Source organism: Canis lupus, chromosome 20 (genome assembly GCF_003254725.2).
Source record: "Canis lupus dingo isolate Sandy chromosome 20, ASM325472v2, whole genome shotgun sequence".
NCBI lineage: Eukaryota > Metazoa > Chordata > Mammalia > Carnivora > Canidae > Canis > Canis lupus.
This window is the reverse complement of record NC_064262.1, coordinates 45,806,229-45,819,003: the sequence shown is the minus strand read 5'-3', so window position 1 is coordinate 45,819,003 and position 12,775 is coordinate 45,806,229. Positions and strand designations below refer to the sequence as shown.

At 48.1% G+C, this 12,775-nt stretch overlaps 1 protein-coding gene across 7 annotated transcripts in view; it reads left to right on the top strand.

Moving 5' to 3' along the window:
- Positions 1-12,775, top strand: part of MYO9B (myosin IXB) — an 89,272-nt gene that overhangs the window by 50,310 nt on the left and 26,187 nt on the right. For all 7 annotated transcript variants that reach the window (XM_049098412.1, XM_049098411.1, XM_049098409.1 and 4 more), the window contains exons 4-12: positions 2,172-2,234; positions 2,664-2,763; positions 3,014-3,114; positions 4,945-5,074; positions 6,864-6,953; positions 8,899-9,015; positions 9,356-9,490; positions 10,647-10,768; positions 12,517-12,658. In XM_049098412.1, coding sequence (XP_048954369.1) covers positions 2,172-2,234; positions 2,664-2,763; positions 3,014-3,114; positions 4,945-5,074; positions 6,864-6,953; positions 8,899-9,015; positions 9,356-9,490; positions 10,647-10,768; positions 12,517-12,658 — 1,000 coding nt within the window. The remainder of the gene's footprint in view (positions 1-2,171; positions 2,235-2,663; positions 2,764-3,013; positions 3,115-4,944; positions 5,075-6,863; positions 6,954-8,898; positions 9,016-9,355; positions 9,491-10,646; positions 10,769-12,516; positions 12,659-12,775) is intronic.

Below are 12,775 nucleotides of genomic sequence, written 5' to 3'. Positions count from 1 at the left end.
CAGGTGGTGTCTAGCAAGCCCTGGACCAGGGGCCCAGGGATGTCGCCCAGGCCTACCCACCTCTACCCCTACCCCCGGGTACCAGCTGCCTTTCCTATAAAACAGGATGGGCTCAGGTGAAGGGAGCCTGCAGAGCTATCCAGCTCCCACACGTGGTGGTGGTATAACCCATGAATGACCAGCCCCTCCAGCCCCACTGGGTGGGGTCCCTGCTAGGCTACTTCCCTCCTGGGGGGTCCTAGGCAGCAGGTGGCAGGTGGCCTCTTCAATTTTAGGATCTCATCTTTCAGTTGGAGCCACAGTGTCCACCCCCAGGGTGAAAGGATTCAGGGCATTTAATCCCTACAAAACAGTGCTGAGAATAGTCCTTACTACTGCTAACATTGAGAGTATAGCTGTAGAGGTCCCTGGGCCCTGCCCCAGAGCCCACACAGCCTCATGGACGCCTGACCATCAAATGTCCGTCAGCTAATGAATGGGTAACACATTGTGGCGTGAAGCTCTGATACATGCTGCAATGGGGCTGAATCTCAGAGTCACTGGGCTGAGTGACAAGGCAGACACAATATATATATACCGAAGGATTGTATTTCTTTAAAATTCTAGACAATGCAAACTAATCTATGGTGGGGCTAATCAGTGGCTGCTTGGGGTTGAGAGGCAGGGAGGGTTGACTAAGGGCCCAGGAAACTGGGTCATGGTGGTAGGTACACAGGTGCCTGCATGTGTCACAACTCATCAGTTCACACACTTCTAGCTTACTGTGCATCAGTGACAGCTTGTAAAGCTGGTGGAACAAAATAGGAAAGTACCCAGTCAAGACTCACCACGTGGGCAGCCCAGTGACCCAACGGTTTGGCGCTGCCTTCAGCCCAGGGCCTGATCCTGGAGACCCGGGATCGAGTCTCACATCAGGCTCCCTACATGGAGCCTGCTTCTCCCTCTGCCTGTGTCTGCCTCTCTCTCTCTGTGTCTGTCATGAATAAATAAATAAAATCTTAAAAAAAAAAAAAAAGACTCACCACGTTGCCTATATTAAATATGTGCAGTTTATATCAATAAAGAAGTTATAAAAAAAATAGAGGGGTGCCTGGATGCCCTAGTTGGTTAAGTGCCTTCTTCAGCTCAGATCTTGATCCCAGGGTCCTGGGATCAGCCCCCATGTTGGCCTCCCTGCTCAGCAGGGAGACCTCTCCTTCTGTCCTCCCACCCCCAAAGCTCACTTGGTCTCCCTCTCAAATAAATAAATAAAATCTTTAAAAAAAATAAAAAATGAACCTATTATCTTGGATTTTTAACGGGAAAAGCATTTAAAGGCTGAGGAGGTGGTGAATGCAGAGGGCGACCTTCCCCTGTTGTCCGTGAACACATGGGTACAGTTGCCCCAGTTCCCGCTGCCTGAGGGGGGTACCCCAGGGTGCTTCTTAAGCTTCTGAACAGTGATCAACTCGTATCTGGTCTGGCGAGCAGAAGTGGCCAATCCAGGTTCCTTTTCTTTTTTTTTTTAATTTTTATTTATTTATGATAGTCACAGAGAGAGAGAGAGAGAGAGAGAGGCAGAGACATAGGCAGAGGGAGAAGCAGGCTCCATGCACCGGGAGCCCGACGTGGGATTCGACCCCGGGTCTCCAGGATCGCGCCCTGGGCCAAAGGCAGGTGCTAAACCGCTGCGCCACCCAGGGATCCCCTCCAGGTTCCTTATTTTTATGGATGGCAGTCATAAGACAAGGCGACACTTGGGGGTGATTGATTATATACATGACATTTAGGGTAGTTATATTTATGACCACTTAGATTGATTATATTTGCCACATTTAGATTGACTGTGATATTTAGGATGATTTTTTTTTTTTTTAAGATTTTAGTTATTTATTTGAGACAGAAAGTGAGAGAGAGAGAGCATGAGAGGGAGGGGCAGAAGCAGACTCCTTGCTGAGCAGGGAGCCTGGCGCGGGGCTCCATCCCAGGCCAGCATGAGCCAAAGGCAGATGCTTAACCAACGAGCCACCCAGGTGCCCCAGGATGATTGTATTTCTAAAGGGTGATTTAGGTACCTGTGTTTACCTTGTGTCAAAGGAAATTAATCCTCAGCTGGCTTTATTGTGACAAATTACTCTGTTCTAGAAAACTATCAAAATGTAACATTTTACTCATCTTCCTTTTAATAACAGGGCTGTTGTTGAAAAATACCTGCTTGAAAAGTCTCGCCTCGTCTCTCAAGAGAAGGATGAGAGGTAGGAGGAAATTTCCTCAGTGACCCACCACATCTGCCTTCTTCCCCACAAAGGAGTGAAGCAGGTGTCCTAGCCCTATGGGAGATGGTGGCCAATCTCCCAGGAGCAAGGCTGCTCTGTGGCTGCAAGCTTTGCAACTCATACCTCCTAAACCACCTTCTTGTGCTTATTTTTGTGCCTACCCAGGCTTTTACCCAGAGTAATACCCCTCATCCCCAGACATCTCCTCACCGGAGAAGCTCACGGTTTAGTTTTCCTTTTAAGACATCATAAGAATCAACTTATTGTCTCAAATTGGTACATATTTGAGGTGTGTGGTTTTTTTTTTCCTCCCTGGTGTGGTCCCCAAAGCAATATTAGTAGTGGTTTGAAGAGTAGCCGTTGCTTGGCCTCCAAAAATGAATTTTTTCTCCTCCTTTTGACCCACAGGAACTACCACGTGTTTTATTATTTGTTACTTGGCGTCAGCGAGGAAGAGCGTCAAGAATTTCAGCTCAAGCAGCCTGAAGATTATTTCTACCTCAACCAGGTAAACAGCCCCGAGCCGCGGCCACAAACGCTGCCTCTGTTCCCCATGGGCTGTTTACACGCCAGGAGGTCAGAGGCTGTCTGCCTGGGCCCTCTCTGGCCCCCAGACCGACTCCAAGGAGGCGGCATAAAGGGGCCCATTCATTCCCTGTGTCCTGAGCCCTGCCCCACCAGTCCCAGCCAAAATCACTCTTGCACGCCACCCTTGCTGGCCCAGAAACGCCCAGAGTGCTCCCAACTTTGTTTTTCAGCATAACTTGAAGATCGAAGATGGAGAAGACCTGAAGCATGACTTTGAGAGACTCAAGCAGGCCATGGAGATGGTGGGCTTCCTCCCTGCCACCAAGAAGCAGTAAGTAGGCAGCCCAGCCCTCCTGCCTTCTCCCGTGTGGACACCCCTACCCCTCCCCATCTTTACCTAAGGCTACTCCCTGAGACCTGGCTAACACCCCAGAGGGAACCCAGATACTAATAAGGGCAGCCCGATGGCAGCTAGCATGTGGAAAGGGACTCGTCATTAGTCACTGGGAGATGTAAAACCCCAGGGCTTTTACCCAGCAGTGCAGATGTCCTTAATACCTGAAAATGGTTACAATGGTAAATTTTACATGATGTGTGTTTTACCACAATTAAAAATTTTTTTAATTTTTTGGAAAGCCACCCCAGGGAACTTGCCACACCTGCCCGATGAGTTCAGTATACCCAGAGGGAACCACTGCCCACTTCTGGGAGGGCACAGATCAGGCCAGCCCCCTTGGAACACTGTTGGCAGTTTCTACTAGACCTTTATGTGCCCAAAGCAATGTGTGCTTGTGCTGACTTGAAGACTTGCACACGGCAGCCTTGTTATTAACAGCCTCAAAAAGTTGGAATACCCCCCCCCCCCGCAAGACAAATGCTCACCAGCAGGAATTCAATAACTAAACATCTATATATCATGCAGAGATTGGCAAACTTTCTGTGAAGGGCCAGATAGTAAAATCTTCCGCGTGGAGGGCCAAACGGTCATTGTTCCGTGGTCTGTGTTTTTTTGTTTTGTTTTGTTTTGTTTTTTAACTACCCTCTAAAAACTGAAGAGCCATTCTTAGCAAAGACACTATACAAGAATGGACTGTAGATTGCCATTCACTGGACTCCACACATAGCAGTGGTGCTCACCTGGGGCCAGCTCTAACCCCACGGGGCCGCTGGCCACGTCGAGAGACATTTTTGATGATCACACTGCGTGAGGGGGAGGAAGGACACTGCTTCTGGCAGCTAGTTGGCAGGGGCCAGGGATAGTGTCCCCTAGTGCACTGGACAGCCCTCCACAGCAAAAAATGATCCAGCCCCATGTGTCAGCAGGGCTGAGGCTAAGAAATGCTGGACTATATAGCATTGAGTATGACCAAATTGGACAATACATAGTAACACGCATAGCACCCCCATATCACGGTCTTCCAGTACTAGGCCAGATACAAGTACATATGATTTCATGGACATCAAATTCTCAGATAGCATTAGGACATGAGGACAGCCATTCCTCTGCAGGAGCTGGGGTGGCTTCCAGTGCCTGGAATGTTCTGTCTCTTGCTCTAAGTGCTAGTTACAAGGAGGTGTATATTTTGTGACAATTTATCAAACTCCACACTTAAGAATTTTTTGCTTGCTTTCTTTTTTTTTTTTTTTTTTTTTGCCTGTGGTTTTTTTTTTTTTTTTTTTAAGATTTATTTATTTATTTATTCAGAGAGAGAGAGGGAGAGGGAGGCAGAGACACAGGCAGAGGGAGAAGCAGGCTCCATGCAGGGAGCCTGACGTGGGACTCGATCCCAGGTCTCCAGTATCACACCACAGGCTGCAGGCGGCGCTAAACCGCTGCGCCACTAGGGCTCCCCTTTTTGCCTGTTTTTTATGCATGGTTGGGGGATTTTTTTTTTTTCACACACATTAGACTTCCATAAAAAAATATTTAAGCACCCACACCCCACCAAATAAATAAACAAACAAACAACCCCCAGGTGAGCCATTGGTCTACAAAGTCACATTCCACAGAGGGTCTGCAACAGTGAGATTGGACCTTTTTTAAATTTCATGTGTCCGACTGAACTTGGCTGGTTGTACAAATTCAGCCCAACTGGCTGGAAGATTCTGTTGCCTTATGACTCTGGAAACCACTCCAACCTAGGCTCCTTTGCTCTCACAGGATTTTTTCCGTCCTCTCAGCCATCCTGTACTTGGGCAACGTCACGTACAAGAAGAGAGCTACAGGCCGAGACGAAGGCCTGGAGGTCGGGCCCCCCGAGGTGCTGGACACGCTGTCACAGCTCCTGAAGGTACTGCCCTTTGCACCCAGCCTCCGTGGCCAGCAAGGACCCAGAACCTCCTGCCTTGGCCGCACTTCAATAAACCAGGGCCTTTCTGCCTGCTTCCACACTGCTGCCCCACCCTACCCCACCACCACCATCTGTGCAACACCTCTTCCTTGTTTCTCTTTTTCTGTCTTTTCTTTAAATTGAGGTATAATTGTCATACAGTATTATGTTTCAACATTACAACATAACAATCCGGTATTCGTATGTATTGCAAAATGATGACTACAGTAAGTCCCGTTAACATCTGTCACCACACATGATTACAGAATCAGTTTTTTCTAGTGAAGAGAACTTTAAAGATCTACCCTCTTAGTGACTTTCGTTTATGCCACACAGTATTCTTAACTAAAGTTCCCCTGCTAGACATTACGTTTTCAGGACTTCTTTATTTTATAACTGGAAGTCCATTCCTTCTGAACCTCTTTATTACCCACCTTACCAATCCCTGTCTCCTGACCCTGGCAACCACCAATTTGTTCTCTGTATCTGTCAAGCTTAGTTTAGTTTGGGGGGTTTTGGGTTTTTTTTCTAGGTGGATTTTTTTGGGGGGTTTTTTGTTGTTTTTTTTTTTTTTTTTTTTTTTTTTTTTTTTCAGATTCCACATACAAGTGAGATCATACAGTATTTGTTTTACTCTGTCTTACTCTTGTCTGATTTATTTCACTTAGCGTAATGCCCTCAGGGCATCCCATCCCTTCCTCATTTCTGAAGGACTCCTTCCTGAGCATGGCTGCCTCCCCTCTCAGCCCCTCATGTGAAAGGCCCTTCAAAACCATACTTTGAAAAAAATAAAAATAAAAAAACAAAAAACAAAACCATACTTTGATCAGCGAGGTCATTTGCTCATTGAACCTGCCATCCCCTTATCCACTGGCACTTAACCCCTAGGGGCACTGGGCAGTGTCTGGAGGCATTTGTGGCTTGTCACAACTCCGAGGGGCTACTGTCCTCTAGTGCATGAGGCCAGGGATTCTGCTTAACCTCATATAATGCACCGAACAGCTTCCCCATAGCAAAGAATGATCCAGCCCCCAGTGGTGCCATATCTGAAAAGTCCTGCCCTCGTCTTTTTTTTTTTTTTAAGGTTTTATTTATTTATTCATGAGAGACACAGAGAGGCAGAGACACAGGCAGAGGGAGAAGCAGACTCCCTGCGGGGAGCCCTGATGCAGGACTTGAGGACCCTGGGATCACAACATGAGCCAAAGCCAGATGCTCAACCACTGAGCCAGCCACTCAAGAGCCCTCATCTTTCTGTTTCCTAAGTTTACATTGCATCTATGGCTTTTCTTAAGGAATATGTGCCTGGTTGCAAGAGTCCAGCTTCTGTTGTGTTCATGTGGATGAGTATACACATCTGCCAGGAGTTTGGGGCAGCTTCCCCTGCCCCTACTCTGACTACCTGTAGCTTGTGGAGGGGGCTTGGCAGTTAGGAAGAAACAGGCCAGGAACCTACTCTAACAGCATCATCCATAAAGGCAGGCAGCACATAGACCCACAGTGACACCCAGTTCTATGTGGCCATACTCCCAGGCCATTGACCGAGCCAGTGGGTATGATCATTGGGAAACATACTGAGCATAACACTCATCACAGGGTGAGCTTTAGGCCCATATCCTGGTGCAGCTGCTGGAGGTCCTCTTCTCACCTTCCTCAGGCTTCAGGCCTTAGCTCAGTGACGTAAGGACCCCCCCACCAGTAACCCTTCTCTCCCCTCCCCCCTTTCTCTCCCTCCTTGACCTTGACACAGGTGAAGCGAGAAATCTTGGTGGAGGTCCTGACCAAAAGAAAAACGGTGACAGCCAATGACAAACTCATCCTTCCCTACAGTCTCAGTGAGGTGAGTACTGCCCTAGGCTCTTTCAGGGCACGGGGTGGGGTGGGGGCTCCAGAAGCAGCCGGCCTGGATAGTCTTCTTCCTGTCCTTTTTTTTTTTTTTTTTTTTTTTTAATTTATTTATGATAGTCACAGAGAGAGAGAAGGAGGGAGGCAGAAACATACGCAGAGGGAGAAGCAGGCTCCATGCTCTGGGAGCCCGACGTGGGATTCGATCCCAGGTCTCCAGGATCGCGCCCTGGGCCAAAGGCAGGCGCTAAACCGCTGCGCCACCCAGGGATCCCCTTCTTCCTGTCTTTAAAGAACTGTGACAGTATCTCTTGTCTTCACATGAGCTCAGGCACAGCACAGAGCAGCTCTTACAACACACTTGAGCCCTAGGGCCAGAACTTGAGGCCACATGTGTTTCCATGCCAGTTGTCATTAGCAGAGGACGGCCACTTGCAGCCCACAGGCCAAATCCAGCCCTACTGCCTGCTTTTGTAAATAAAGTTTTATTGACATACAGCCACACTCTTTTTTTTTTTTTTTTTTTTTTTTTTTAATATTGTGGGTTTCCTACTGTATTGGCAGAACCAAGCCAGGATGCCAAAGACCATCTGGCCCTTCAAGTTTGTTGACCCCCCCCAGGCTAGAGTACGACCTTTACAACCATTAAGTGGGTCCCTGAATCTTGATAAGTTGCTTCTCTCTGGCCCCAGCCTGGATGTTTTCCTTGTGATGTGTTTTTCTTGCGTTTCTACATCTCAAGAGCAATGTGACTTGCAGCTGGCAACTTCGATGGCCTCAGGAAAATACCTAGCCATGGGCTGGGTGGGGATTTATGGAATTTTAGTTAGTGGTAGAAGCTGCTTGGGTATCTTAAACAAGTACCATGGACATTCTGAGCTCCCACAGGCAAAGGTCCCCTGAAATGTTCTGTAAAGTTGCCACAGGATACCTGAAACCCCAACAGCCTGGCTATCCCTTAGGGGCGTGATGCCGAGGGAAAGATACCAGGTGTGGGGCTTTATATCCCTTGCGGCCCCATTTCCACAACCTCCCGGGAAAGGCAAAACCAGAAGATGTGTTCTAGATCTTAATTATAGCCAAGTGCATCTGTCACAATAGATCTGAGGACATAAAAACAATTTATTATATGTAAATTAACCTCTATAAGCCTTTTTTTTTTTTTTAGGTTTTATTATTTCTTTATTTGAGAGAGAGTGAGAGAGCACAAAGCAGGCAGGAGGGGAAGAGGGAGAAGCAGAGTCCTCTTGATCCCAGGACCCTGGGATCATGCCTGAGCCGAAGGCAGATGCTTAACCAGCTGAGCCACCCAGGTGCCCCCGTTTTTGTTTTGTTTTGTTTGTTTAAGATTTTACTTATTCACAAGAGACACAGAGAGAGAGAGAGGTAGAGACATAGGCAGAGGGAGAAGCTGGCTCCCAGCGGGAAGCCTGACTGGGACTCGATCCAGGACTCCAGGATCATGCCCTGAAGTGAAGGCAGATGCTCAACCACTGAGCCACTCAGGGATCCCCTTTTTTGTTTGTTTAATTTAAAAGCTGTTACTGCTTTTATGTACATGATGGCATCTCCACAATGTTCCCAGAACCGTAAGGGACCTGGCTTTCAACCTAGTTTGTCCTCCTGGCTAGTTCTCCCCATGGGCTGACCGGTGCCCTCTCTAAACCCGTGTTCCATCCTCAATGGTCCCCATGTTGCTCTGAGGAGCAGGCTGGCTGGTGAGAAAGACTTTGCTAACCTTAGGCTGCCAAGTCCTGGCTGCATAGTTCATGCTCCGATGTGTCGGGGCATTCCAAGCTGAAGGTGATGTGCAGAGTGAGAGCGGCCGTGTCCAATGAGCTGGGGGTTTAAACACACCCTCGAATTTCCCGTGAGTACAGACCTCTGGGTACTGCAGCACACCTTGCCAAGGTGTGACGCTCCCCATCCTATGCCCACAGGCTATCACTGCCCGTGACTCCATGGCCAAGTCACTGTACAGTGCTCTCTTCGACTGGATCGTGCTGCGGATCAACCACGCCCTCCTCAACAAGAAAGACATGGAAGAGTCTGTCTCGGTGAGAGCCCCTACCCCTGCCTGCTCCACCAAGCAGAGCTGGGGAAGACCAGGCCCTTAGTGTCACACGTCCTTGGCAGGTGGCCTGTGACGTCGGGAGCCAAGGTGGCTGTGGTTGGTGTCAGCAAAGAGGCCAGTTTCTCCAAGGCCCAGGGAACAGGATGGGGTGTAGTTAACACCCCATCCTGTGCGTAGTGAACACACAGCACCCCTCATTCACATATTATAGATTCCAAGGTAGTGGCAGCAGAGCGTTCAGCAGAGCACAGAGCCCTCACAACCAAACGGCTCACTTCCACGGAAGGACCCACCAATGATAACTGTTTTCTCCGTATTCCCAGTGCTTGTCCATTGGGGTCCTCGACATATTCGGATTTGAAGACTTCGAGCGGAACAGTTTTGAGCAGTTCTGCATCAACTATGCCAACGAGCAGCTTCAGTATTATTTCAACCAGCACATTTTCAAACTAGAACAGGTAAGGAAATGCCATCTTGTTGCCCATGCACCCTGAGAGGGTATGGAATGACCCCAACCCTGGACTCTTTCTCTATGGAAGAGAAAGTCTGGGAAACCTCTGCCCGGCCTTGGATGGGCAAACACTAGGCATATTTTTGTCCACGGGTCAATCTTGTACCTTCTTTCTGCTCAAATGTGAAAATCCATCCGATGGGAGAGAAATGGAGCTGCCTCATAAGGATTTGCTTTGGCAAACCGTTTTAATAATCTATCTCCTGTGTCTCTTCACTACGCACTCAGCCATCTTTACCCATGTGTTATTCTTCACATTGATGATCTAGGCAGAAAAAAAATGATAGGCTTATATAAATATCTAGCTGATTTTACTATTAAACTTTCCTTCTGGCTGCTGAGTAACTCAGTGCGGACCGCATTGAGTTACTGTGACAGTGGTGAGACACAGCAGATGACACACATCGTGCAAAAGGGAAAGAATATAAAATGCCTCATTGATAATTTTTTTTTATTGATCATACATTGACAAGATCCTATTTTGAATATATTAGGTTAAATTAAGTCTTTTATTAAAGTTAATTTCACTTGTTTCTTTTTACCTTTTTAACTGACTGAAAATTTGGAGTTAGGCAGGTCGCTCGCACTACATGGCATTATATCACACATTATTGGACATTGCAGTTCTAGAGCAGGGGACGGCAGATGGCAGCTCACAGGTCCAATCCCACCCCACAACCTGTTTTTGTAAATAAACCTTTAGTGGCACATGGCCACGCCCACTTGCCTACATATCATCTGCGGCCTCTTTCCTGCTATGACAGCAGAATCATGAGAAGACTCTTTCTAGCTCATAAAGCTTAATGTATTTATTATCTGGCCCTTGACAGAGAAAGTTTGCTGGCCCCCGGGACATGTTAAGTGTGGTTTTAAGCATCTCGTGTGACAGATATTTAAGCATGTACATTCTTGTTTCTTGTTATTAATAATTTTATGTAATTATGAATATATTTCCACTGATACATCAATATGTATTGGTATTTACAGATGCATGTATAAATATGTATGTACATACATAAATATGTTTATACAGACACGTGGTATGTAAATATTAGCATAGCCCTGAGGTAGTGAAATTACCAGCTAACCCCCAAACCCTGCAGGAGGAGTACCAGAGCGAAGGGATCTCGTGGCACAACATTGACTACATAGATAATGTCGGCTGCATCCATCTCATCAGCAAGAAGCCCACCGGGCTCTTCTATCTGCTGGACGAAGAGAGCAAGTGAGTGTCCGCGGCCCAGTGCCCCCCACAAACCTGATTCCCCAGCCCCCAGAGCCTCACCCTGAAGCCACACCATCCCCAAGAACTTCTGAGTTTGTCACGCTCATTTGGCCACTAATCCTGACCTCACATTAGCAAAGTGCATGTAGCATTTATCAAGGAGATATTAACACGTGCGATAAATCTGGATCATGCATACCTTGGAGCTGTTAAGAAAGGGACATGGGGCCCAAGTCTCGAAACTAGGCATGAGGTTGGTGCATCCTTGCAAAGGGCAACACATGGAATCAGAGACCCAGACACCAGACTTCCTGCTAAGCCTGGCACCCCTCGTCCATAGGACACCGTGAAGGCTAGAAGAGGTGTTGCTAAAGTGCCTCATGCTTGGCCACCCTGCGGCAGTCACTGAAATTCACTCACCAAATTTATTTCCTGTGGCTCCTGTAATAAATGACCACAAAGCACAGGTAGCTTAAAATAACAAATGTATTCTCTCATGGTCCTAGAGGCCCAAAGTGGAAAATCAGTATCACTAGGCTGAAATCAAAGTGTGGGCAGAGCTGCACTCCCTCTAGAGGATGATCCTTCCTTGCGTCTTCCAGCTGCTGGGGGACCCTAGCATTCCATGGCATGTGGCTACATCACCCCAGTCTCTGCCTTCTGTGTGCACATCACCATCTCTTCTGTCTCTGTCTCATCTCCTCTTATAAAGATTCCAATCCACTGGATCAGTGTCTACCCCCCAACTCCATAACCTCATCTTTACTAATTATATTCATTAAGACCCTATTTCTGAATCCGGTCACTTTCACTGGTTCTCAGGATCAGCACACGGACACCTCTTTCTATCAACAACCTTTTTTCAGCCCCTTGTCTGCTTCTAAAGTCCCGGGAGGGGGCTGGGTTGAATCAGGCTCACCTCCTGCCTCAGACCCAGGCCCATGGACACATCCGTTCGTAGCTGGGATCCAGGGAGAGAATGTTCAGATAAGAGAACGATCAGGGTGCTAGGAAGGACTAAATCATCACTTCTAGGAAACCCAGAGCTGGATCCTGAGGAGGAATGTGAGGCATGGCCAGGCTGAGCAGGGTTGGATCTGTCTTTTTTTAAAATCTTGCTATTTTGGTTCTTTGTAGATTTTTTTTTTAATTTGCATCGATTTGGATTTTCTAAAATAGCACATTAAAATGGTATTTATCCCAATGACTGAATGAGCAGGTTCCTCGTTCCACACCCTTTCCCCAGCCCTGGAAAGAGCATGCTTCGTAGCTACAGCTTCTGCCCTCCACCCCACACCCCATCCCCATTAAGCTGTAGAGCCTGGCATTGGGATTCAGAGGCAAATTGCTCTGTGTGTATTGGTGGTGAGGCTGGGCAGAGAGGCAGGGTATGCCAAAGCCAACTGCAGCATTTCCTTCCTGGGAGGCAGAAATAGCCAGGTACAACGGGTCCCTTATTCGGCCCTCCCTGCCCCATCCTCATCTCCCGGTCCCTCCCTGTAACAGGGGAGCAAGGGCAAGACCCCCTCCAAGACACAGCGTCCAGATACACACAGACCTGAGTCATGCCTTCCTGGGATTATTCCTGGGAGCTGCCCACAGTGGGCCCCGGGCCCAGTCTTGCCCGTGCCAGATGTTTGCATTGGCCACGAGGGCCCGGGCTTCATCCACCAAGGGCCTGTGACCAGATGCTGAGCAAGTGGTCGCCGCTGTTCCTGCAGCTAAAAGTTCCAAACCCTCTTCCCCAGCTTCCCCCATGCCACAAGCCAGACCCTGCTGGCCAAGTTCAAGCAGCAGCACGAAGACAACAGGTACTTCCTCGGCACCCCCGTCATGGAGCCAGCATTCATCATTCAGCACTTTGCAGGGAAAGTGAAATATCAGATCAAGGTATGTGTGTCCGTTGCCATCATCAGTCCAGGGTGGGAGGCAGGAAAGGCAGGAAAGGTAGATGCCCCCAAGGCCCCTTACCTCCGGCCATCCCTTTTACTAATAGCCCTCAGACCC